Source organism: Lupinus angustifolius, chromosome LG01, assembly GCF_001865875.1.
Source record: "Lupinus angustifolius cultivar Tanjil chromosome LG01, LupAngTanjil_v1.0, whole genome shotgun sequence".
Lineage (NCBI taxonomy): Eukaryota > Viridiplantae > Streptophyta > Magnoliopsida > Fabales > Fabaceae > Lupinus > Lupinus angustifolius.
The window spans coordinates 35,418,376-35,441,152 of record NC_032009.1 but is presented as its reverse complement, the minus strand read 5'-3'; the positions used below and the strand labels follow the sequence as shown (position 1 = coordinate 35,441,152).

General features: G+C 33.8%; 5 protein-coding genes across 10 annotated transcripts; 2 read left to right on the top strand and 3 right to left on the bottom strand.

The window, feature by feature from the left end:
* Positions 86-3,817, top strand: LOC109363389 (BTB/POZ domain-containing protein At5g48800-like). The gene is made up of 4 exons (XM_019609640.1): positions 86-561; positions 1,565-1,631; positions 1,727-2,899; positions 3,061-3,817. Exons 1-4 carry the CDS (start codon positions 479-481, stop codon positions 3,595-3,597), a joined length of 1,860 nt encoding a protein of 619 aa, XP_019465185.1. The 5' UTR covers positions 86-478; the 3' UTR covers positions 3,598-3,817.
* Positions 4,763-6,794, bottom strand: LOC109363379 (cytochrome b5, seed isoform-like). The gene is made up of 3 exons (XM_019609629.1): positions 6,627-6,794; positions 5,375-5,441; positions 4,763-5,265 (listed from the first exon to the last, which is right to left on the bottom strand). The coding sequence occupies exons 1-3, from the start codon at positions 6,705-6,707 to the stop codon at positions 5,015-5,017; spliced, it is 399 nt and encodes a 132-aa protein (XP_019465174.1). The 5' UTR covers positions 6,708-6,794; the 3' UTR covers positions 4,763-5,014.
* LOC109343234 lies at positions 8,626-10,285 on the bottom strand. 2 transcript variants are annotated; one of them, XM_019581455.1, is made up of 4 exons: positions 10,194-10,285; positions 10,057-10,117; positions 9,935-10,026; positions 8,626-8,953 (listed from the first exon to the last, which is right to left on the bottom strand). In XM_019581455.1, exons 1-4 carry the CDS (start codon positions 10,203-10,205, stop codon positions 8,753-8,755), a joined length of 366 nt encoding a protein of 121 aa, XP_019437000.1. In that variant the 5' UTR covers positions 10,206-10,285; the 3' UTR covers positions 8,626-8,752. The 2 variants fall into 2 exon arrangements, with proteins under 2 accessions (XP_019437000.1, XP_019436990.1); XM_019581445.1 differs by having other exon boundaries at positions 9,935-10,117.
* Positions 13,112-17,348, top strand: LOC109363347 (scarecrow-like protein 9). Of its 5 annotated transcripts, none has more exons than XM_019609593.1 (4): positions 13,112-13,788; positions 14,095-15,869; positions 15,988-16,047; positions 17,117-17,315. In XM_019609593.1, exons 1-2 carry the CDS (start codon positions 13,389-13,391, stop codon positions 15,792-15,794), a joined length of 2,100 nt encoding a protein of 699 aa, XP_019465138.1. In that variant the 5' UTR covers positions 13,112-13,388; the 3' UTR covers positions 15,795-15,869; positions 15,988-16,047; positions 17,117-17,315. The 5 variants fall into 5 exon arrangements, with proteins under 5 accessions (XP_019465138.1, XP_019465132.1, XP_019465163.1 ...); XM_019609587.1 differs by lacking the exon at positions 17,117-17,315 and adding an exon at positions 16,767-17,037; XM_019609618.1 differs by lacking the exons at positions 15,988-16,047; positions 17,117-17,315 and adding an exon at positions 17,325-17,348.
* Positions 18,383-22,409, bottom strand: LOC109363338 (probable protein S-acyltransferase 16). Its single transcript, XM_019609576.1, has 7 exons — positions 22,015-22,409; positions 20,809-20,901; positions 20,630-20,731; positions 20,337-20,417; positions 20,026-20,124; positions 19,846-19,941; positions 18,383-19,031 (listed from the first exon to the last, which is right to left on the bottom strand). Exons 1-7 carry the CDS (start codon positions 22,300-22,302, stop codon positions 18,918-18,920), a joined length of 873 nt encoding a protein of 290 aa, XP_019465121.1. The 5' UTR covers positions 22,303-22,409; the 3' UTR covers positions 18,383-18,917.

The window sequence follows — 22,777 nt, the reverse complement described above, 5'->3', positions numbered from 1 at the left end:
ACCCATAATAATAATAATAACAATATAGTGCCTCATAGGGTCACCTCAGCACACAAATGTGTTGGTTGAAGCATGCATGTAAATAGCTTCATTACGTTCAAAAACAATGTCTGACCCACACAATACACTCCCACTGCTTTAGACAATTGCAATCTATGCATTCACCACCACCTTTTTTTAAACCAATATGGCTAAAGAAATAAGTTAATACCACTTAATATCGATTCTGGTATGTGATTCTAATCGTTTCGTCATTTCTTCATGACAAAGGTACGTAGTACGTGGTACGTGATGATAAGTAAGGTATATTGAGTGAAGAAAGTAAGTATACTAAAAAAAGTCACACAACAATAGTATCTATTACTTGTCTCTATCTCTTTCATCACTACCTTAAACCCACTACTACTATACTTTTACACTTTCCCTTCATATTCTCTTATGTTTTCCTCTATACTTGTTTTTTTCTTCTTCATTCTCTATGGACCGTACTGACAAACAACAGCATCAGCATCAGCATCAGATTTCCTTGACCAAGAGTGCAAGACAAAGATGCAATGAATGGTTTGTTTCATGCTTTCTTAGTCCCCTTTTTCTGTTTTGAATTGTCAAAGCTTGTGTTTGTTTTTTAGTTTAAGGTTGAGTTTTGCTTGTTTTCCTTCATAAAAAAAGTTTTTTTACTTGCAGTGTGAGTCTCTTTTTGTGCATATGTTATTTTGTTGTTTATTCTTATTATTACTATGGGTAAGGTTTTAAATTGCACTTATAGTCCCGGGACGATATTGCATTTGCCAAAATTGCGGATTATAATTGAAAATGAGGTCACAGTTGTGATTACGGTGAATTTATGAGACTTCTTAAACTTGTAACACTTCGACTTTCATTACGGTTGCAGACCCAGATTTAAAACCTTGATCATGTGTCGTTTTTTTCTTTTGTTTAATCTTTTCTTGTGTTATCAGTAGGTGATCTATTTACTAGCCAGTCTGTGGCCTATCATGAATTCTCATGAACATTGTTTTTACTCAAACTTACTTCCCTTGCTTATTGTTTTCTTGTTTCTGGAATTAAATGACCAAAGATCTATCTAATGTTGTCATAAGATCAATTTGTAAATTATGCAAAGCATTGATCTTCTATATAGTTCTCTGTTATCAGTGTTCTCTCTGTCCTTCTGCTTAATTCATGGAATAGCTTCTTTTGGATGTATTGATCATAACATCTTGGTTGCATGTGTTCATATGAATAAAGTTTCTTGTGAACTAAACCAATATTTTATCACTAACATGCTTCTATCTTAGTAATTTAATTAACTGAACTACTTAGTACATGGTATTCCAATTTTAAGCTGGTTTTTTCCTTGGCATTATTGAATTAGTGGATGTAATATCATTTTTATGAAAAATGCTATAATCTTCAAAACTGCTATGAATATTGTGCTTGAATGATAGGGTCACATGACCCATATTTGCTACATATCTAATAGTCTTGAACTTCATATTGTAAAAAATAAAAAATAAAGATATACTTATTCTTTTTGAATGATTTAGTCATTAACAATCTGTAGGATTTTCCGGGATGTGCCAAGTGATATAACTATAGAAGTGAATGGAGCAACATTTTCATTGCACAAGGTAAGTACCTACTTATGATACTTTATAATGACATGAACAACTATGGAGAAGTTCCTCTCTGTCATTGTGCTAATTTTTATTACTTTTGTATGAAGTTTCCTCTTGTCGCTCGAAGTGGAAGAATACGGAGGTTAGTGGCAGAGCATCGGGATGCTGATATTTCAAGAGTCGAGCTTCTTAATCTACCAGGAGGTGCTGAATGTTTTCAGTTGGCAGCTAAATTTTGTTATGGTATTAACTTTGAGATTACATCCACAAATGTTGCTCAACTATGTTGTGTTTCTGATTACCTTGAAATGACTGAAGACTTCTCAAAAGACAATCTTGGCTCACGTGCCGAGGAATATCTCGATAGTATTGTTTGCAAGAATCTTGAAATGTGTGTTGAAGTCTTGCAACAATGTGAAAGCCTGCTTCCTCTTGCTGATGAGTTAAGGGTAGTTAGCTGCTGCATTGATGCAATAGCCTCAAAAACTTGTGCAGAACAAATAGCTTCAAGTTTCTCGAGGTTAGAGTATAGCAGCTCCGGGAGGTTACACATGAGCAAGCAAGCCAAATGTGATGGTGATTGGTGGATAGAAGATCTTTCTGTTCTAAGAATTGACATGTTCCAAAGAGTCATAACAGCCATGAAATGTCGCGGGATTCGTCCCGAGAGTATTGGTGCTTCCCTTGTGAGTTATGCACATAAAGAGTTGACTAAGAAATCCAGCTTGTGGAACCCATCTAGCTGCCAGTCTAAAGTTGATTCAATTTCTAGTGCACATGAAAAGCTTGTGGTTGAGACTATTGTTAGCCTTTTGCCTGTTGAGAAACTCGCCGTTCCAATCAATTTCCTTTTCGGACTTCTACGAAGTGCAGTGATGCTTGATTGTACAATTGCTTCCAGGCTTGACTTAGAAAGAAGGATTGCATCACAGCTAGATGTCGCCACTCTTGATGATGTTTTGATTCCCTCTTTTAGGCATTCGGGTGATAATACTTTATTCGATGTTGACACAATTCATAGAATTCTGGTTAACTTCTGTCAGAAGGAAGATAGTGAAGACGATTTAGATGATGCTTCTGTCTTCGAATCTGATAGCCCTCATTCACCCTCCCAAACTGCATTAGTTAAAGTGGCGAAATTAGTGGACAACTACCTTGCTGAAATAGCCCCTGATGCAAACCTGAAGCTGTCCAAGTTTCTGGTCATTGCAGAAACCTTACCAGCACACGCGCGCACCGATCATGATGGATTATACCGAGCAATCGATATTTACTTAAAAGTATGTTTTGCTATCTTTGCATGATGATGTATGCAATATTTTGCTATCTGCATTAACAACTTTATGGATGATATGGAGTAAAATTTATATCATTCATAAACTTTTCTGAGCTATTCAAACTTTATGGTTAAATATGATATACTTAATATATGCATTTTCAGGCTCATACAGGTTTATCAGATCTTGACAAGAAGAAACTATCGAAATTGATTGATTTCCAAAAGCTTTCTCAAGAAGCTGGAGCACATGCTGCGCAAAATGAGCGCCTCCCTCTCCAATCAATAGTGCAAGTTCTATATTTCGAACAACTAAGACTTCGAAATTCACTGTCTAGTTCTTATGCCGAAGATGATCACAAGCCTGCAATGCATCAGTCATGGCGCATAAATAGTGGTGCATTAAGTGCAGCAATGTCACCGAAGGACAACTATGCATCATTGAGAAGAGAAAACCGTGAGCTAAAACTCGAGTTAGCTCGATTAAGAATGAGACTAAATGATCTAGAGAAGGATCATGTTTGCATGAAGAGAGACATGGCGAAGTCCCGTTCGCGCAAATTTATGAGTTCTTTCTCTGAAAAAATTGGTAAGATTAGCTTATTTAGACATAGTTCATCCAGAGGATCAAGTAGTCCCTCCAAGAATTCTCACAAAACAGATACAAAGGTGATTAACAGAACCTGTGCTAGTACAGAATAGGTAAATGTGTAACTTGCCATTTATCCTTTATGTTAGGACAAACCTACAGAGGCTCCTCTTGCTTGCAGGTTCAGGTTTTTGGTGATTGTTGCTTTAGTTTTGTTTTTTTGGTACTACCAAAGGTATCCCTCACCTTTTTTGTTAAGGAATTAATCCCTTTCGAGGTTCGTGGCTGCCCCTTCCAACAAGTGTTGTTCCCAGGAATCGAACCATCGGCCTTGAGGATCCAGTGGGACCTGACACCACTAGTTCAGCACCTTGTTGGTACTTTAGCTTTGTTTGAATATATATCATATGTATAAATCTATAAATATGTTTCAATTTTCTATGTTACTTTTTTATCCATTAATTATATCATGATAAGAACTGATAACTTATAAAAGGAAAAAAGAGAGAGAGTGATTTTTCTTTTTGTCTTGAGAGTGACTTCTCTTTTGGTCTTAACTCTGAATTTTAATTTACTTATATAATAACATATTAAATTTAGTTTTGGTTGAAAAAAACAATGAACATTTATCAAGGAAATAAACAAAAAAATGAGAGAAGGAAATCTTTAACACTCATAACTTTGGTGATGAAACTAACTTCTTAAAATTAGTTTTAAACATGACTTGTTCAGTTGAATGAGACTGCAACTTTTCCCTATTATACCCCTTCAATTTCCCCTATGTTATACCCCACTGCAATTTTGTTTTAGTCTCTTGTGATGTCATGGTCAATTTGATTCTTAGAATTTGGACAAATTGAGTTCAGTGGAAAATTTCAAGAACCAATTAGTGTTGTGGAATAATTTTATAATAGTTCTTTGTTTGAAAATACTACTGTTAATGATACCAGTCATGAACAACAAAATTCTTGAAGCTATTGAAATTGTCATTTCCATCAGATTATCACCCCATCAATTGTATTTCAATCTCATTATTTGTTCAATAGTATAAGAAAGCAAATAATACTTCATTAGCCTACAAGACCACATTATCCATATTATACAGATTCGACAATATTTTATGTCGATTGTCGATTGCCTACAACTTTCACCTTTTATCCGGGCTTGCTTAAACCGGCTATGTATAGCATCAAACACACATAGACAGAAGACCAAATGCCTAATTGTTCACCAAAACAGACCAGGAAGGGAAAAAAGAATGGATCTTAACATATGCTCTCAAAATAAAACTTTTGTAACATGTTTATTGAAAATCAGCTAAACTTTCAAAAGGTTGAACTTCAGAAAATGTTCCTGAAGCATGTCATTCAGAGAAAGACAATTTGATATTTAACAGCAGATTAGGCAACAAGGTAAAAAAGTACAAATAACATCTTGCAGATAGAAATAACATATCTTTGCAACCCCTCATAATTGTAGTTCAAAAGAATAAAAATGGGCAAGAGTCTTTCAATTTTGAACACTATAATTTCATGCCGATTTGGTGTAGAAACGAATACCGAATGCCACACCCAAGATAAACAGAGGGATTAGAAACTGGAGGACTTTGATGATGAACTCTGGTGTCTTGTCCTGATTATAGTGAGGTTGTTTTGGAGGAGTGTACTGAACCTTGGAAGGGATAGTTGATGTATCAATGTCTCCAACATAGAACTCGTCCATCATCGCTACCGCACTAGTACTATGACCGATATCATCGAAATCATTAGTTGCATCTTTACCTGTAAACATGTTGTTTTAGATATCAGAAGGCATTTACAAACATCTCACTTTGTGTGAGTCTACGAGGTTCGCGAATAATTACGTCCAGTCGGAAACAATGCTGGATACCTGTGGACGACAACAGGACATCATCCCCACCAGGGTGGTCATCTAAGAACTTTGTCACATTATAAACCTGTTCCAGAAATCATTAGTACTATTTCATCTCTAACTTATATCAAACTTTGCATTCCACAAAATGGCACAATGGTATTTTGTTTAAGCCCCATAGGCTCATGTTTCAGTACTGCCTATCATAAACTAAACACACATGATTATGAACGATGAACACGGAACAAATACCAACCATTCTTGCATCTTATGACTCTATATTTAAGTAAGAGAAATACATTAAAAATTGGATTTCAAGAGTCACAAGTCTTCACTGAAATTTCAATGCCTCATTTTTTAGACCAAATCTTTATTAGAGAAAGAGGAAGATCAAGAAAATCTAAGTCAAACCATCAGAAAGAATTTATATATAACTGATCTGTATGAATATTTAGTTTTTGACAGGGCGAATTGGCATCGTCTAATCAATGTAGTCAACCCCGCCTATTAGTAAAACCGGAAAAGGATTTGGTTGTTGCTGTTTTAAATCACTGTCTCTCATCTTTATGCCATTAAGTTATAGACAATGAGTAACACAACACATCAAGAACTGAAGAAAGTGTGTTGAACATACATCCCCAACCATTGAAGGTTATCACTCAAATTACCAAAGATTCCAACCAATTAACATTCCAATATAGAATCATGATATAAAACAATGGCTACAAGTTGAAATAAACCATTCAAAGATTGCAGCCAGAAAATCTGAAAACCATATATCCTTCACATAACATAACATACAATCAAAACCATAAATTGGTGACTGGGTGAACTTCACCATAGGTTCTTTCACCTACCAATAATTACCACAATTTTTTGCAGAAAAAACAAAAACCCCACAATTTTACCAATCCTTTTACATAGGATAGGACAGATATCCTTAATCAAGACAAAACTCTAGCCCTTTTAAGAGTCTGTTTGTTAGTTGGTTTTCAGAGAGGAAAAAACAGAAGTTAAGAGTTATCTCATAAGTATATTTCATGACTTAAAGTCTTTCCCCTCCCTTCATTCTCCTCTAAAAAAACAACTCGCAAATAGACTATAAGGGTCAGTTTGCGACTTATATTTTGAAATTGATCATCTCAGAAGTGTATTTCAACCCTTCTGTTACCTATATAATCCTCAAAAACCAACTCGCAAATAAATAAAACGTAAATATTCCTAGAAAACCAAGTTTAAAAATAGAAAAAGAAGGTAAATTTGTGATTACCTTTCCATGAATAACAAGCCAGCAATCTTTGGAGTGATTGTGGTGTGAAACTTGAGCCAAAGTGAAGAGGTTGTTGGTCATTATTGTTATGCCTCAATTACACACAAAGTGGTGTTTGAATAAAAGCAAAAGGAAAATGGTGGTTGGTGAAAATTGAATTGCAAGTGTTGGTTGGTTATTAGTTGTGTAGTAATGGGTTGGTGACTTATAGTGTGGAAGGTGAGGTTTTGTTTTGTCACACCAACCACCTTACCTAATCTTACATATAAAAAATGAGTCGGGTAACATATTTCATATCTTAGTCATTCATTTTATAATAATATAATGATTAGTGTGATTTGAATTAGTTTGTAGTTCTAAACCATTAAATTTGCATAGAAAATGTGGTCAAGATGTAGAGAATATTTTTATAACTTGCTACTAGAATAAGTTGATCTCGTCCCATAAAAAAATAATAATACAAATTTAAAGTAAAGATGGAATTTTGGGAATGAATTTAATTCATCTCCCTTAGAAGTCATGAGTATGATGAAGGAAAAGATGAGTTTTTGATGTAGAGTTTTCAAATGGTTTTTCAGTAGAATGGTTTGTGAGAGTTGAAAGGATTTGTTCAAGTTAATTCACAAGGGTTGAAGTAATGATATTTTGAAATGATTTGGTACAACTAATCTCTTTTGGGGTGTATGATTGTCCCTTCCAACAAGTGTCGTTCCAAGAATCGAAGTTTTATACCACTTCTTTATAGAGATCTAATGAAATTTTACATCATTAGATCAATGTCTTGTTGGTATTTTGAAATGATTGAAGTTAGAAAGAGTGAGTTTCTATGTTGATAAAAATGTTAATTTGAGGTTGTCTTAACTAAAAGGATTTCAATAGTTTTTTTAATGCTTTAATTGGTGAAAGTGTGATGAAGTAGTTGAATTTAATTCAGGTATGGAATGCTTTTATTAAAGTTGGAATTTTTAGAAAAGTTACTATTTTTTCAAGTGATTTCAATGTGTTCTTTTTGGAGCAAGATTCCAATAACAAATTTCCCCATGTGTCTAATTGTTTCTCCTCATATTTTCAATGACAAAAATATAATTTCATAATAAATAAAAAGATAAAATATTCTTACATATTGTTTTTTATTTATTATTGTATGACATTTATCTCTCTAATAATAAAAATAATCATTATCCGATGGATGAGTGAGTATGCAACCAAATTTGAAGAGTAAGCTAAGTAAATTCCTCACAACAACCAAGAGGGAATGAGGAGTCAAAAGTGTGCTTTGTTTTAGGTTGGTATGAGACATGACATGAAAGTGATGTTTGAGCATCAAGAGATGAATTTATCACACTTGTCAAATATGTTATACTTCATGATTATTTTTCATCAAATCTATATCTAAATTGTAATTTTAATTAATTTTTGTAGTATTATCATTTGTTTCATATTAATCATGAGTTATTAATAAAATGTTGGTCTAATGGTATAAGACCTCTACTAGATCCTAGAACGATCGAAATGTTAATAGTTCAATTTATGAAGTGTCATTTGTTGGGAAATATAGTCATACACCCCAAAATAGATTAGTTCATTACCAAAAAGTGAGAGATACTCTTAGTAGTATTAAAAAAAATATTAAAGGTGAGTTATCTACCATTTTATACAAATTTAAAGTAAAACTATGGAGGAGGTATCCAGTTACTCTACATCCTAGCCATCAATTCTAGGAAAATCTAATGGTTTGAATCAGTGAATAGATCTAAATCATTGATGTCTATAAAGTTAATGACTATGATGAAGAGTAAGTGGATCAAAACAATTCATATAAAGATTAATATAATAATATGATCCAATGATGATGCTCACTTGCTAGAGGATGAGATAAAGCAAAGATAATACAATATTTAAATTGGATTTGATAATACAATATTCTTAATTCACGCAGGTGATGGAAGAGTCTATTTATCAAATACAAATGTTACAGGAAATAACAAGGCATGTTTCATTCCCTGCTTGGTTTCTAACTGTCTATTCTACTTAGATATAAGCAATGCACGAGGTTTCTACCTAGTGAGGTCTGGTAGGATACAAATATCGACTTCGAGTTTGGAATTGCGAAGAAATCATTACGTCTATAAATGGTTGCTTGTGTAAGTACGATTGCTGCTCACCGCATCGGTAGTTAGCTTTGAACAAAGAGAGAAGAAGCAAAACTTCAACTTGTGATTCCTTTTGATGTAATTTTCTGAGGTTTCCACCATTCTTCCATTGGATGAAATACCAATGAGGCTGCCAAATGTAATGCTCCTTTCTCTGAACAATGATCTAGTAGACTAAAACCAATGCCATTTCAACATAGTCAAATGCCTCATTAAAACTGCTTTCAACATGCATAATCTCAATGTAATTAATGTTAGAGTTAGTGCAAAATTCAATCTAGGGAAAATGTTCTATGTTCATTTTTTGATTTGCTTTAGAGTGTGATTATCCTTTTCTCAAAGTAAAACTAATGCTATCTTCTTGCAGAGCATGATGTACTAGAAAGCTTCATCTTAATGACAGAAATGAACACAATTACACAAAGTACATAGTCAAAAGCCATGGAACATGGATCAAACCAGAAGTCAAGAGAAGAAAAGCATCTCAAATTTAAGATATGCATCATCTATACCCTTCTTTTTCATTGTTATTATTAAGTAATGATGATAAAGTATATGAAACATATACAAGGCGTGCTAAATGTTTTCGATGTCACGAAGTTCAATCGTAAAGTTGTTGCTTACTTATAAGGTCACATGTTCAAATTCTAGCAGGCAAGCCTACACATATATCTACCATTTTTAGACTCTACTAAATAGGAATCTTGTGCAATTGCCTCAATAACAAATAAAAGTAAAGAATTGGGTTTTCATGATAATTTCAGGCATAGTAAGGTCGGCCGCAATAACTACAATCACAGTAACCACAACCGTGACCGTAACCGTAACTGCAATTTAAAACACTGATACACACTATTTGAGAGGTCCACTTAAATAGTGCTATCATCATCACTATGTAAAAAATACAAAATGGACAATAGTAATAATAAAATAGGTATATAAATATAAAAACACAGGAAGAAAAAATGATGAGAAATGAAATAAAAAAGATACTCAATTACGAGACTCCGACTTAGTACGTTCTGAGAGGGTATAGATGTATATAGCTTAGCAACCTTACCCTTGTGTCGGATATACGAAAGCAAAATATATAAAAAATGGCATGTGACAATTATACATATCTTTATTTGACAAGAATGAAACAAAATAAGAAACCTGTGTATTAATATCCGAGGAAGAATGAGTAGAAAGTGTAGCAGAAGCAGTGAACAAAGTAGTGAAAGACACTGAGCCATTAGAGAAATCACCATTAGAGAAATCACCATTAGAGAAATCACCATTTGTGAGCAACCCAATTCTTGCATTCAATAATCTCAGCCCCAAAGGCCACCCTTGTTCCTACAATAACCAAAAACTCTACAATGATTAAAAGCATTCCATTATACACATTAATATAAGAAAGAGAATATGGTACCTGTTGAGCCATTACTGTGTTAGAGAATGTATAGGATATGGTATATACTATATAGAGTATAAAATGAATGACCCTTAAATCAAATACTAGGAAGAGTCCAAAGAAATTCATAGAATTAATGTACCCTTTGTCCACCTCAATAGGGTAGTATAATACTTAGTAGGGTCCAAGAGAAGAGAAGGGTTATAAAAATGAAAATAAAGTATCTCCTTATACTATAAGATAATTTATCTTTTAAATTTATTGATCATTTAACACGTGTCTTATTTTATTTCTCTCTAGTAGTTTTCGTTTTAAGATATATTATTAAAAAAGAAATAAAACACGTGTCAAACAATCAATGAATTTAAGAAGATAAATTATCTCATGATAGAAACATATAATCCATAAAAAAAGTGTGCATGGCAGAAGAGATATGGACGTAAGAACTTTTTTGGTTGCATTGTCTCTGAAAGTCAAAAATGAGAGTGACTTGTTAGTAACTTTATGTGAGTATGAGTCATTGTTTGAGAGACAAAACAGATGTTTGTAGTAGCAGTGTTAAAGTGGCAAGAATTTTCTCAACTCAAATTTAGTACCACTCATTTTTTTCATTACTGAGTATAGTAAATAATTAATCATATTTCTAATTTTATATTTTCTAACTAATAACAATAAAATGTTTCATAATAGTAGTATATATTTTGGCACAAAAAATAAACTCTCTAATGAGTGTATACAAGTTTTTTTGCTAGGGGAGGGTTGACCTTGAACTCAAGGTTACTTGTAGCTATATATATTTTTTTTGGTTTCCTACAAGTATGTGGTGCTAACCCTCCTAGTGAATATTTTTTCATTTACAAGACTCGAACTCGAGACCTTATTTAAGAGGAATCAAACATGTACCACTTAAACCAACACACATTAGCTCTAGCTATATATATTGTTAAAGGATATGTGTAGAGTATTCTATATATCCATTTTCATTTTCTATTTAGTTAGTTAGTAAACTTTTGTATTTAGCCAAATCACACATGTTTGTCAAATACAAGAATACATAATCATTTTAATAAGGTTGTATGTTGTGGTTTTTATATAACTACTACATGTTTAATTTTCCAAAGGACTGATATTGTTATAAGGTGTAAAGTAAAGTTCAATATCATCACTTCAAAATATAACAATCATACTACAACATTTTTACTACAAGATTGATCAAATGAACTCATTGTGTTTTGTCATCAAAACAAGACATGCTTTAAATATGAAAGACAATAAGTTTGATGTGGCCTTAGTATTAAACAATATTTACAAAAAAATGTGGTATAAAAGAGGTTTGAGAACTGTGGCCTAAAAATGGTTTTGAAAATTACTGTGGTCTTTTCCTAGATTGTAGACTACAATTTTTTATTTTATGGTAAAAAGTAAAAATTGAAATACCCTAAAGAATATCATTAGTGAGAGTCATCAAGAAAGAATATAAATTGTAATACCCTAAAGCATTTTAAGTCTTACATGCAAAACTATGTCCAATACAATTGTCCACACTTCAGAATTATATTGATACATGAGAGCATATTTTTAATGGGTCCACAACTCTTTTGTGTCACTCCATGTGTTAGAAGATATGATTGACTAGAAAAATATTTAATAATTACAATTTTAGCTTAAATAATTTTTTTCAACAAATCAGGTGATGGTATATGGAGTGACACAAGAAGTGGAGCAACAAATGTGCTCTCATTTCTAACTAATGTGCTCTCATTTCTAACTAAGAACAAAAACTTTTATAACCAAGAAGATTCCATTTTCTTATAAGTGAAGAACTAATTTATTTCGAGATATGTGACTATCTCCAACAAATGACGTTTACATGAGTCAAATATTTGATCTTTAAATTGATTTGATATATCAATTTGAACCCACTTGTTTAAGTTGAGGAAGTTATTTGTAAATATGCACATTTAAACCCATTTGTTTTAGTTGATGATATAATTATTGGAACATTCCTATACCCATCTTGTTGCTAAAATGAAATAATGAGTGGTAGATATTTGTGGCTTACTTTATATACTTTTTGGTGTTGAAATAGTATTTCTTATATCTTGGATTTCCGATTGTATCAAAACCATAATGTTTAGTGAATATCACATTCAGGTGAGACCAAATCAACTATTTGTTATGTGAAAATGATTTCTCTCCAATATTGGAATATAAGGGACAGATAATAAAAATAATTTGGATCCTAAAATAATAAAAAAATTATTCCCTTAAATTTTTTTGATATCATATGTTAGAATCTGGATTTTCGGGTGTTAGAGAAGAATCTCATTCTTATTATGTACTAGTATTTTCATTTATGATTTAGGTACTGTATTAATGTTAAAAGTATCTTCTAGTTAGAGTTAGTTGCTTTAGGAGTGTCAAAATGAGACTAAGTGGTAAATAATCCTCTCAAAATATTCCTTTAGGAGTTAAAGCAATTCTCTTGTGTTTATGTAATTTCTATTGCAAAATGTCTTGCAATATAATATTTAAGATATAATTCGGTAAAACAGGTTAATTATTTAGTTATGCTATATTGTGATGAAAAATGAGTTTAAAGCTTTTAATGATTTTCATATGGTCTATGAGAGAAGTATAAATTGTACTATACACATCATGAAATCCCTAATATCAGTGTTGAGTAGAGTCACTCATATGAAATCAATGGTACCAACAAATTTATGATCAACTCGTTAAAGAGTTAAGATTCTCTCGAGTACTAGAATGTAAGACACATATTCATTTGTTGATTAAAAAAACTTTAATTTAAAATAATTTAAAATCTGCATCATTAAAATTTCTTATATGTCACATGCTATCATATCTAGAATATTCTAGACCTTTTAGTACCTAATAAAATTCAGATTCCTCAAGACATGGTTATATTCTGGACGGTGGATATACAACGGTGAAGAGCGGTGATCAATATCAACGGTTGTTATTGTTCCTCACGTTGTCTTTGTTATTCCTATGTTGCTTTGTCTTATTTAGCTTCATGTTGAAATTTGAGTGATTACCCTCATCTTAATATCAAACACTAGCTCCATATTTGAGACTATTTCAATGTTTCTATTGGATTCTAAAGTTTGTATCTATCTTTGAAGTGAGATTTTGAACCAAAAAAGACAACTTTTTTGATTATTTTGTATACTAAAATATCTTCAAAATTACATGAAAATGGATCCACACCATGAAAGATTTAGTGGTAATGAAATTCAGTTTGGGAATCAATCTTTGCCACTTTTGCATAATCAAGGATTTTCTACTATACCCAGATTTCAAAATTCATCCTTTTTTGATCAAAGTAGAGATTTTGATTATCTTCAATTTGATCCAATACAAGCTAATACATCTTCATCCTCTACTGTGACTCATGAGGAACAATCTCCAGAGGATTGTGATTTTTCTGATGCAGTTTTGAGTTACATTAGTCAGATCCTTATGGAAGAAGATATGGAAGACAAGACATGCATGCTTCAAGATTCTTTAGATCTTCAATCAGCTGAGAGATCATTTTATGATGTTCTTGGTGAAAAGTACCCACCTAACAATCAAAATGATGGTGTTGGAGGTAATAACTTGTTGGAAAGTTATGCTATCTTTCTTGGTACTATTTTTCTATTCATTATGCAATATTAGAAATATTTCATTATTCTATGTAGGATTAGTACTGATGCTATTTAAATCGGTGACCGGTATGGTTCACTTGAAAACCGGCCAGTATGACCAGTTTATGACCAATATGATTGTATGACTGATATAATTATTGTACGTACTGGTATTGGGACTGGTTCACTGATTTACTGGTTGAACCGACCGGCACGAACCAGTTTTTACGACACTGCTTTTAATGATGATTTATTGTTTCCAACCTCAGGTAACTTGCCTCTGCAAAATCTTCAAGGTAATAGTGTTTCAAACTCACCTTACAGCTCTTGTAATAGTGTAATAAGTAGTACTTTGGACTCTTCAAGTAGTAATCTTCAGGTCCCTGATTTGAGTAGTGAGAATCAATCCATTTGGCAATTTCATAAGGGTGTTGAGGAAGCTAATAAGTTTCTCCCAAGTGGAAATGATCTCTTTGCGAATTTTAAACCACTAGAGCCAAAAGTAGGAATTGATGAGTGGTCTGTTAAGGTGGAGAAGGATGAGGGTGAAGATGTTGTTGATGGATACAAGGGAAGGAGGTATCCTGAGAGGGATGAGGAAGATGTTGAAGAAAATAGAAGCCGAAAGCAAGCAGCAATTTATTCGGAACCAACATTACGGTCAAGTATGATAGATATAATCCTGCTTCATAGTGCAGGAGATGGTAAGGATCATTATGTTGCACGTCGCGATGCATTGCAGAATAAAACAAACAAGATATTGATGGCTAGTGGTCAATCAAAACAATCCAATGGTGGTAAGGGACAGAGAAAGAAACAAAGTAGGAAAAATAAAGTGATCGATTTGCGAACATTACTGGTTCTTTGTGCACAAGCTGTTGCAGCAGATGACTATAGGAATGCACATGAGTTGTTAAAGCAGATTAGGCAGCACTCGAGCCCTTTTGGGGATGGGAATCAGAGGTTGGCTCATATTTTTGCCGATGGACTTGAGGCACGCTTGGCTGGTACTGGAAGTGAAATTTATAAGGGACTTGTTAGTAAAAGAACACCAGCTGCTGATATTCTAAAAGCTTATCATCTATACCTTGCTGCATGCCCTTTTAGCAAAATTTCTAATTTTACGTCGAATGTCACAATAAGGGAATCTGCAGCAAATTCAATGAGGGTTCACGTTATAGATTTCGGCATCTTTTATGGTTTTCAGTGGCCCACTTTTATACAGAGGCTTTCATGGAGAGCAGGAGGACCACCAAAGCTTCGGATTACGGGAATAGACTTCCCACAACCTGGTTTCAGGCCTGCAGACAGAGTTATAGAAACAGGACGCCGCTTGACAGCTTATGCCGAATCCTTTAATGTACCATTTGAGTATAATGCCATAGCAAAGAAATGGGAAACAATTCAACTTGAGGAACTGAGGATCGATCGGGATGAGTTCCTTGTTGTTACTTGTTTTTATAGAGGTAAGAACTTACTGGATGAATCTGTAGTAGTGGACAGTCCTAGGAAAAATTTCCTCAGTTTGATAAGGAAGATCAACCCAAACATATTCATCCATGGCACTATGAATGGGGCCTTCAATGCCCCTTTCTTTGTTACCCGATTCCGGGAGGCACTGTTTCACTATTCAGCACTGTTCGATATGCTAGAAACCATTGTGCCTCGCGAAGATTGGGAGAGGATGCTAATTGAGAAGGAGATATTTGGGAGAGAAGCATTGAATGTTATAGCTTGTGAAGGCTGTGAAAGAGTAGAGAGGCCAGAGACATATAAGCAGTGGCAAGCACATATTCTCCGGGCTGGGTTTTCGCAACAGCCGTTTGATCGCGAGACGGTAAAGATGGCAATGGAGAAAGTAAGATCTAGCTACCATAAGGATTTTGTAATTTATGAAGATAGTAATTGGTTGTTGCAAGGTTGGAAAGGCCGAATCATCTATGCGCTTTCTTGCTGGAGACCTGCATGACAACCGAAGATAGTACAATACAAAGGGCATCTCATAGGGCTTTTGTTGAGTTACTTTGTCTTCTGAGGATCTCAGGTACCCCTTTCTAAGTTCTATTTTGCAATATATTCTCTCTCTTTTTATGTACTTATTTTTGTCATTGTTGTTCAATGAATTTTGAGGTAATGTATCTGTTAATCTGATAATTGAATAGGGAATGAGCAATATGTATGATGATCAAATGAACTTAAAAGCTAAAAGTTGAAGCTGAGAGGTTAGTCATGTAAAACATGATTATTGAATAAGCATGTCTACAAAGTAGAATTCATTGTTGCTTGTAGTATTAGGTTGTCTTATGAACATAATTGCTTTAATGGTGCAGAATAACTTAGCATGTAAAAAGCTATCATCTTTTGTACTTAATCTAGAGATTCTTACCAACAAGGAATTGGTCTAGCAATTTAATTGTGTAAGGTCCCGCTAGATCTCCAGGTAGACCAAAAGGTCAAGGGTTTGATTTCCGAGAGCGACACTTGTTGGGAGGAGAAGCCACACACCCGAAAGAGATTAGTTCCTCCATAGGGTGAGCCGTTGAGGGATACCTACCCAAAAAAAACTCTACCATGTTTGGTAGTAGTCTAAATTGAAAGCTATGAAATTCTTAAAATGAAATCATTTACTTTGGTGAAATGCATTTTGCACACAAGTGTTGTGTCAATATTTGAGCCCTATAATAAAAAAGTTTTATTAGGTGGAAGCACATTTTCTATCCCAAAATGGTACCACTCAATATATCCATTGTTTCTCATTGGTCGGAAAATGTAAAGTTAATATACATTTAATTCATGTTTTACTTTTTTGACTAATAAAAAATAAAGGGTATATCGAATATACGAAGTTTGGGACAGAAAATGTGGCTCCCTAGTAGGTGATGCTTTGTTGTATCAATATTTAACAATGGACCTGAAATTGTAGCTTCCCTTATGTACACAGATTTTGAATATACAATTAGTTATAGTGGAAAGAGTGATGAACAAGTTCTAGAGGATATTGGAAGAAGAAAAAAACATTGGTGGTGTGCCACTAAATATGCACGTTGACATGTTATCCTTGTTTAGTTTATCTTTTGCTCAGCTAGATTCTCTCTCCACATGTAAATGAATTATTGCTGTAATTTCATTTTCTAAAATTGGTTTGCCAACTCTATTTTATTTGATGTAATCTGTGATCAAATCTTCAGTTGGTGGTCACTGTTTCTCTTTTTCTTTCATTCACGTGCCACATTGTTGAGTACGCTAAAAATAGATATACGCAGTCTTATCCTTACAAGTAAATATTTTCAGGTCACAAGGCAAACAATTTACCTTACAATGAGGCTTTGGACCAATGATAACTTCTTCAGGTTTGTTGGTGCTCAATTAGGAGAACAAAGTTATGCAATTGACATTACACTTTGATTGATAAAAGCATATAGCAATGACACTCCACAATAAGTTCTGGGCATTTTTAGGGTTTGAGAAAATGTGTCATTTGTATTCATTTATCATATAGGTTCATAATAAACAATTTATATTGACAAAGTAACTTAAGATTTTCTATGTGTTGATTACATTATTTTTCTATTAATATATTGAATATGTTAAAATTAAAATTTCATTAATACATATATGTAAATGATTTGTAGACTGAACAAGTTTGAGCTGATTCAAACAATTTGTGAACTTTATTTGAGGCAAGTTTAAACTGCAACAAAAATTCATATTGAACTCGAAACTAAGCTAAAATTACCCTTATCGAATCGACCTGAATCAAACTCGACTCATTTCCACATTTTTGATACATTAACCCAAAGAAAATAGACTGCAATATGTTGTTAAACTTGACACAGTTATTCCAAGAACCATTTGTTATCCCTTAGATTTTCTCTAACTCTTGTTGCCATCTCCAACCCTACCATCATTATCATCAACCCCATGTACCATCTACCCCACCACTACCTTATCACTGTTGCCATCACACCATCTACTCCCCATGATCATTCATTGCCACCATTACCCCTACCGGCACGGCGAGTTCACCCTCTCTTCGTTGCCACCCCTAATATTTATTACAAATTATATGTAATTTTTATAGGCTTAATTTTGTCATTTACATATAATTTATAAGGTGCACACCAAATATCAAGAATAATAGTTTACCAAACTCACATTCTATCATAATCTTGGGATGATACCTTATTGTGTCTATCCTTAAACGAACTTGTCAATTAAGAAGCATCAACTTTTCTAATTGCATGTGAAGTTGTACGATACACCATAACTTGGGAAGCTTTATCCTAAAATATGCCTCAAAACTTCATATTTTGAATACTAATCATAGACATGCATAATGCTGCAACACCAGATATACCTAAACAGGTTATTTGGTGCATTTCTTTTCTCCCAGAAAACTATCAGATGGAATTGAACCTACCATAATATAACAACAGTGTCTTATACGGTTGTATTCTAAGATACATTTGTTTTAAGAAACCCTGAGAATGCAACAAATGGGGCAAGTTCATCTGCTCCCAGCTTACATCAATTAAGTATTGCATTACTATTAAAAAGAACATCAATTAAGTATTGCATTACTATTAAAAAGAAGTATAAAACAAATGTTATTAATTCATTCAAAATACATAAAATTACAGTTCCATATTACAAAATACAACATTTTACCAGAGGGTTAAGCAATCCTTTCACAGCCTCCATGATGAGCTGGTTTCAGAACTTGTCTTTGTACATCAGGTTAATCACCAAAACTCTACAGCTGTATACCCACATCATCCAAAAACTTAACAAGACCGGAAGAAGTGGAAAGCAAGAAAGGAAGCCTATTCTGTATCTAACAACAGGGAAAAACGTAGAAAAAAATGAAGTGTCAATTATCAATATCCACATACAAATGGGCATAAACGTTGCATTCTCAGCAAACAGCTCCATGGACCGCTACACTTCAACAATTGTGTTGTGGGAAACCAGCATTGTTAAAACTATACACCGAACCAGAGATAGTACATTACCCGATCATTCAGCACCGTCATCACTCAACAATTCTTCGCAAGTGTTAGATGTGAACCACATTACCAATTATCATCAAACTTTATTTAGATGTCGATGCACCTTGTGTGATATCGTAGACCGTGCGGAACCTAAGTCCAGAACCTATATGGTCTGTTGTTGGCCACAGCCAGCTAAGGATGTTTGGCCCTAAAACCTGCAGCAATATGAAACAGAAGCTCAAACTCATAGTTTATATATGTAGCTTCACGATTTGTTTCAATAAATTGGAAAACAGGAGGAAAAAGCAAAACAAAAAACAAAACAGAGAGAAGGGTATTGCAAATTCTAATATACTCACCCATGAAGACATGCCAACATATTTATTCACATATAAACACAAATCATATAATTTCTATGATTTCACCACTGATTACTATCATAAAGTTTAAGTATATAGTTCCACATTATCCATTGCGGTTAAGTGGTATAAACTTTTAAACTAATGTTAGAGATACAAAGCCATCCATGAGTTTTCTACACTTGACAACCTGTGACGGGCACATAATTATTTTGTAGTATGAGCAAAGATAAAATACAAGCATAAATTTTTAAATGGTGGGACCAGAGATATACAACTACGGAAGTTTTAGTAAGGACAAATATAACATACAAATACATAATATAGAAGTGAAAATAACAAATAAGTATCAAGTAATAAAAAATTTCCAATTGTAGTTGGCGCAAGTGCCCTCACTATGCAACACCTAGGTCTGACCCTGGTAACAACTTAAGGTTTTGAGCGAGCTGGTAATTGACCCAGCATTAGGGCATTTGTGATCAAGTGGTGATCCTTGCCAGCCCTATTCTTCTAATAAAAAGTTGAATTTCAGCACAACATAAATTCAATCCACTAGTAAAGCCATCTCAGGTGAAGCAAGTGGAGAAAGAAAAATAAAGAAGCAAGGATGGAGAAAGAACATGTGAAGACACCAAGAAAATGGAAGCAGCAAGTAATCTTCAGTTCTTACAGATGTCAAATTCTCATATGGGCCAAGGTCATACGGATGCTTATAGATAGTACCACCTTTCTCTGCAAGCGACAAAGCTCTCACTCCTTCATGATACTGTCAACACAATTGCTCTCATTGAGAAACTTGAAATCATTCTGGAAAAGTAAAAACATCTTTGAACTAAAAACATATAATAACCTCTATTGTCGTCTTGTTATGTAGGATGAGATAGATATGCCATCCTAGAAGCACACATAATGCTATAGATAAGGGGACAAGCAAAAGCCCAGAAATAACCTGCAAAAAAATTAATTTCATGAGAAAATAACTTGTTGAGTTTACTTTAAAAAAGGCAGCCCAATGCACAAGACTCCCACCTAGTGGGAGTCTGAGGAGGGTAGATGTACACAATCTTACATCCACGAGTGGAGAAGCTGTTTTCATGATTTGAACATGTGGTCTCTTGGTTACTAAGCAGCAAACACAAATTCATTTTTAACAGAACTTACATATACAGTTCTGAAAGAGCCACCATTTTTCTCTTCATCCTGCATACCATCATCATAAGCTACACTGCCCATGAGTAGAACCTACAAAGATAAAGGATAGGGAAAACAAGAAGATTGTCAGCACAAGCAGAAATACCATATCTACCACCCCCATTATTAAAACTGGGGGAAGGAAGAGAAAGTAAATCAGGCTCAGGCCCAAGATTTTATTCCTGAAAAAAAAATCTTAATTGGGAACTCAATAATCATAATTAAAACCAACTCATGAAGATAATAAAAAAATTCTAACATACCAGGGAGTACACGCAAGCAATTACAGCATACATGACAAAAATGATGAAGACCTTATAGTTTGCATGGCCAACGCAGTTATTTATCCAAATGCAATGGTGATCCTTACAACCATGAGACATTTTGTCATTATCCAAAAAATCTGAGACAAACCTTGAATGATAATTTAGATCATGCATACCATTCGTAGAACACATCTTTTACAAACCCGGCAATGATGAGCACGGGGAGGCTTATAGTGAGAACACTTTTGGCAATATCGCAAATCTCCACCCTGCTAACAGTTCCGGACAAACATGACATGAAAGTTACATTTCATTGTGTTCAACATTAATATATTAATATAGAACAACATGCTATTGGGAATTATTGGAAGAACATAAATGCATTAATCTTTTTCAGCCAAGTGGTTACTCAAAATAAATTGTTAAATTAAAAAGGCATCTATACCTGTATGGCTATATATAATATGAAACAACCCTTTCCAAATCCAAACCATACAGAAAAGCAAGGTTCCAAATTCATTTTCAAATAATGGGGAGCATCATAACTTAAGCATTTAACCAGTTGGGTGTTAAATTCTTAAAAAAGTTAATCTTAGCCTGTAAAATAGTTAATCTTTTATGTTCTTCTTCATAAACCCAAGTACCCAACCAAACAAATTTGCAAGGGTTACAGGTGAATTCTTAAAATCAAACTAATCACGCTTTTTGTGAAGACAGCTTAAACAAACATGCCCTAAAACAGAACCAACTGCAAAATGCTACACTTTCTTTCAGCTGCAGATCATAAGATGAAGAGCGCAACAAATCCATCAGGAAATTCAGCTAGTATCTACTACAAGAGAACTTCAAGTACCACAATGCATCATAGAAATAATCATAAACCAACACTAACACCAGCAAAAGTTTCTTTTTTTCTACTTAGTGGGGCTGGCTTCAACCACATGGATCAAATTACACCATAATATCCAAAGATAAAAAACATAAACCAACATGAAACAAAATAAACACAACAAAATCAAGCTTTAATATCAATAGCTAGGGTCTGCTACGTCATCGAACAACGCCATAATGATTTATCATAAATCATGTTTATAGACAAAAAATTGATATCTACATATCGTTTTTCTTGGCCTCTCTCCTCCTCCTCTATAAATCGGAGGAATCATCATTTAAACATACACATGTATATTTGATGCTATACATAACCGGTCCTAATCCTAATTACAGATAACTTAAAACTTTGCCGAATCTCATATGATATAGAATTATAGATCAACAATGAAACAAAAACAAATAAAATAAATCAACACTGAACAACATGATGAAAAAAAAAAAGAATGAAACAAAACAATATCATCAAATAAAAAGAAAATTGATATTACCTTACGCTTGATCTCATGAATAGGGCTTTGGGAATCTTCAACATCAGGCATGTACGTGGAAGGAACCCGACCTGGATCGGCGGAAATAGCGACACGGTATGTGACGGAGCACATGGCGGCGACGGAGGTAAAAACGACGGCGTTTATGATCCCTGGTGAGGAGAAGAGACCGAACCATTGGTCAATGAAAACGAAGATAGTAGAGAGGTAAATGTAGGAGATGGCCAAAACGACAACGGTTACGGGAAGCGAGAACGTTAAACGACGCTGCTTTGTTTTATCGGACATGGCGGAGGCACCGGCGTTTGAGTAAAACGACGGCGTCTCGTTGAATAAACGAGAAAGAGTTTTGAATAATAATAAATTCTAAAGGTGACGTTGTCCTTAATTTTACTCTATATTATCAACCAAACATGAGCATGACATGTGGGGATTCAATTTATTGAGGAAAACTTATTTTGATTAATTTGGATTCGGGTTTTTTCCGATTTCAAATATTGGGTTTGGGATATGTGATATTTGACCAAAATTTAATTTATATATTGAGGTTTAAAATATAGAATTATCTTATAAATATAGCATATAAATATAAAAGGAGAAACAAATTCATTTAAATGATAGGGTCGGGTTTCAAGTAGTTTAATATGGATTTGGTTACACGAAATTCAACAGAAAGGGTAGTTTTTTTAGTCTAGGTATGTTATTTCGAATTCGAAGTTGGGTGAGCACAAACTCAATCCATATTTGTCATGTTGTCATCATG

Coding starts and splice junctions, on each gene's coding strand:
- LOC109363338 (XM_019609576.1), bottom strand. CDS start 22,302: ATGTCCGATAAAACAAAGCAGCGTCGTTTAACGTTCTCGCTTCCCGTA. Junction 20,902..22,014: donor TTCATGAGATCAAGCGTAAG/GTAATATCAATT, acceptor AACTGTTAGCAG/GGTGGAGATTTGCGATATTG. Junction 20,418..20,629: donor TTGCTTGCGTGTACTCCCTG/GTATGTTAGAAT, acceptor TTATCTTTGTAG/GTTCTACTCATGGGCAGTGT.
- LOC109363347 (XM_019609618.1), top strand. CDS start 13,389: ATGAAAATGGATCCACACCATGAAAGATTTAGTGGTAATGAAATTCAG. Junction 13,789..14,094: donor TCAAAATGATGGTGTTGGAG/GTAATAACTTGT, acceptor TTCCAACCTCAG/GTAACTTGCCTCTGCAAAAT.
- LOC109343234 (XM_019581445.1), bottom strand. Junction 8,954..9,934: donor CCTCGGATATTAATACACAG/GTTTCTTATTTT, acceptor CATTGGTTTTAG/TCTACTAGATCATTGTTCAG.
- LOC109363379 (XM_019609629.1), bottom strand. CDS start 6,707: ATGACCAACAACCTCTTCACTTTGGCTCAAGTTTCACACCACAATCAC. Junction 5,442..6,626: donor GGCTTGTTATTCATGGAAAG/GTAATCACAAAT, acceptor TTTCTGGAACAG/GTTTATAATGTGACAAAGTT. Junction 5,266..5,374: donor TGTCCTGTTGTCGTCCACAG/GTATCCAGCATT, acceptor ACATGTTTACAG/GTAAAGATGCAACTAATGAT.
- LOC109363389 (XM_019609640.1), top strand. CDS start 479: ATGGACCGTACTGACAAACAACAGCATCAGCATCAGCATCAGATTTCC. Junction 562..1,564: donor AGACAAAGATGCAATGAATG/GTTTGTTTCATG, acceptor AACAATCTGTAG/GATTTTCCGGGATGTGCCAA. Junction 2,900..3,060: donor CAATCGATATTTACTTAAAA/GTATGTTTTGCT, acceptor ATGCATTTTCAG/GCTCATACAGGTTTATCAGA.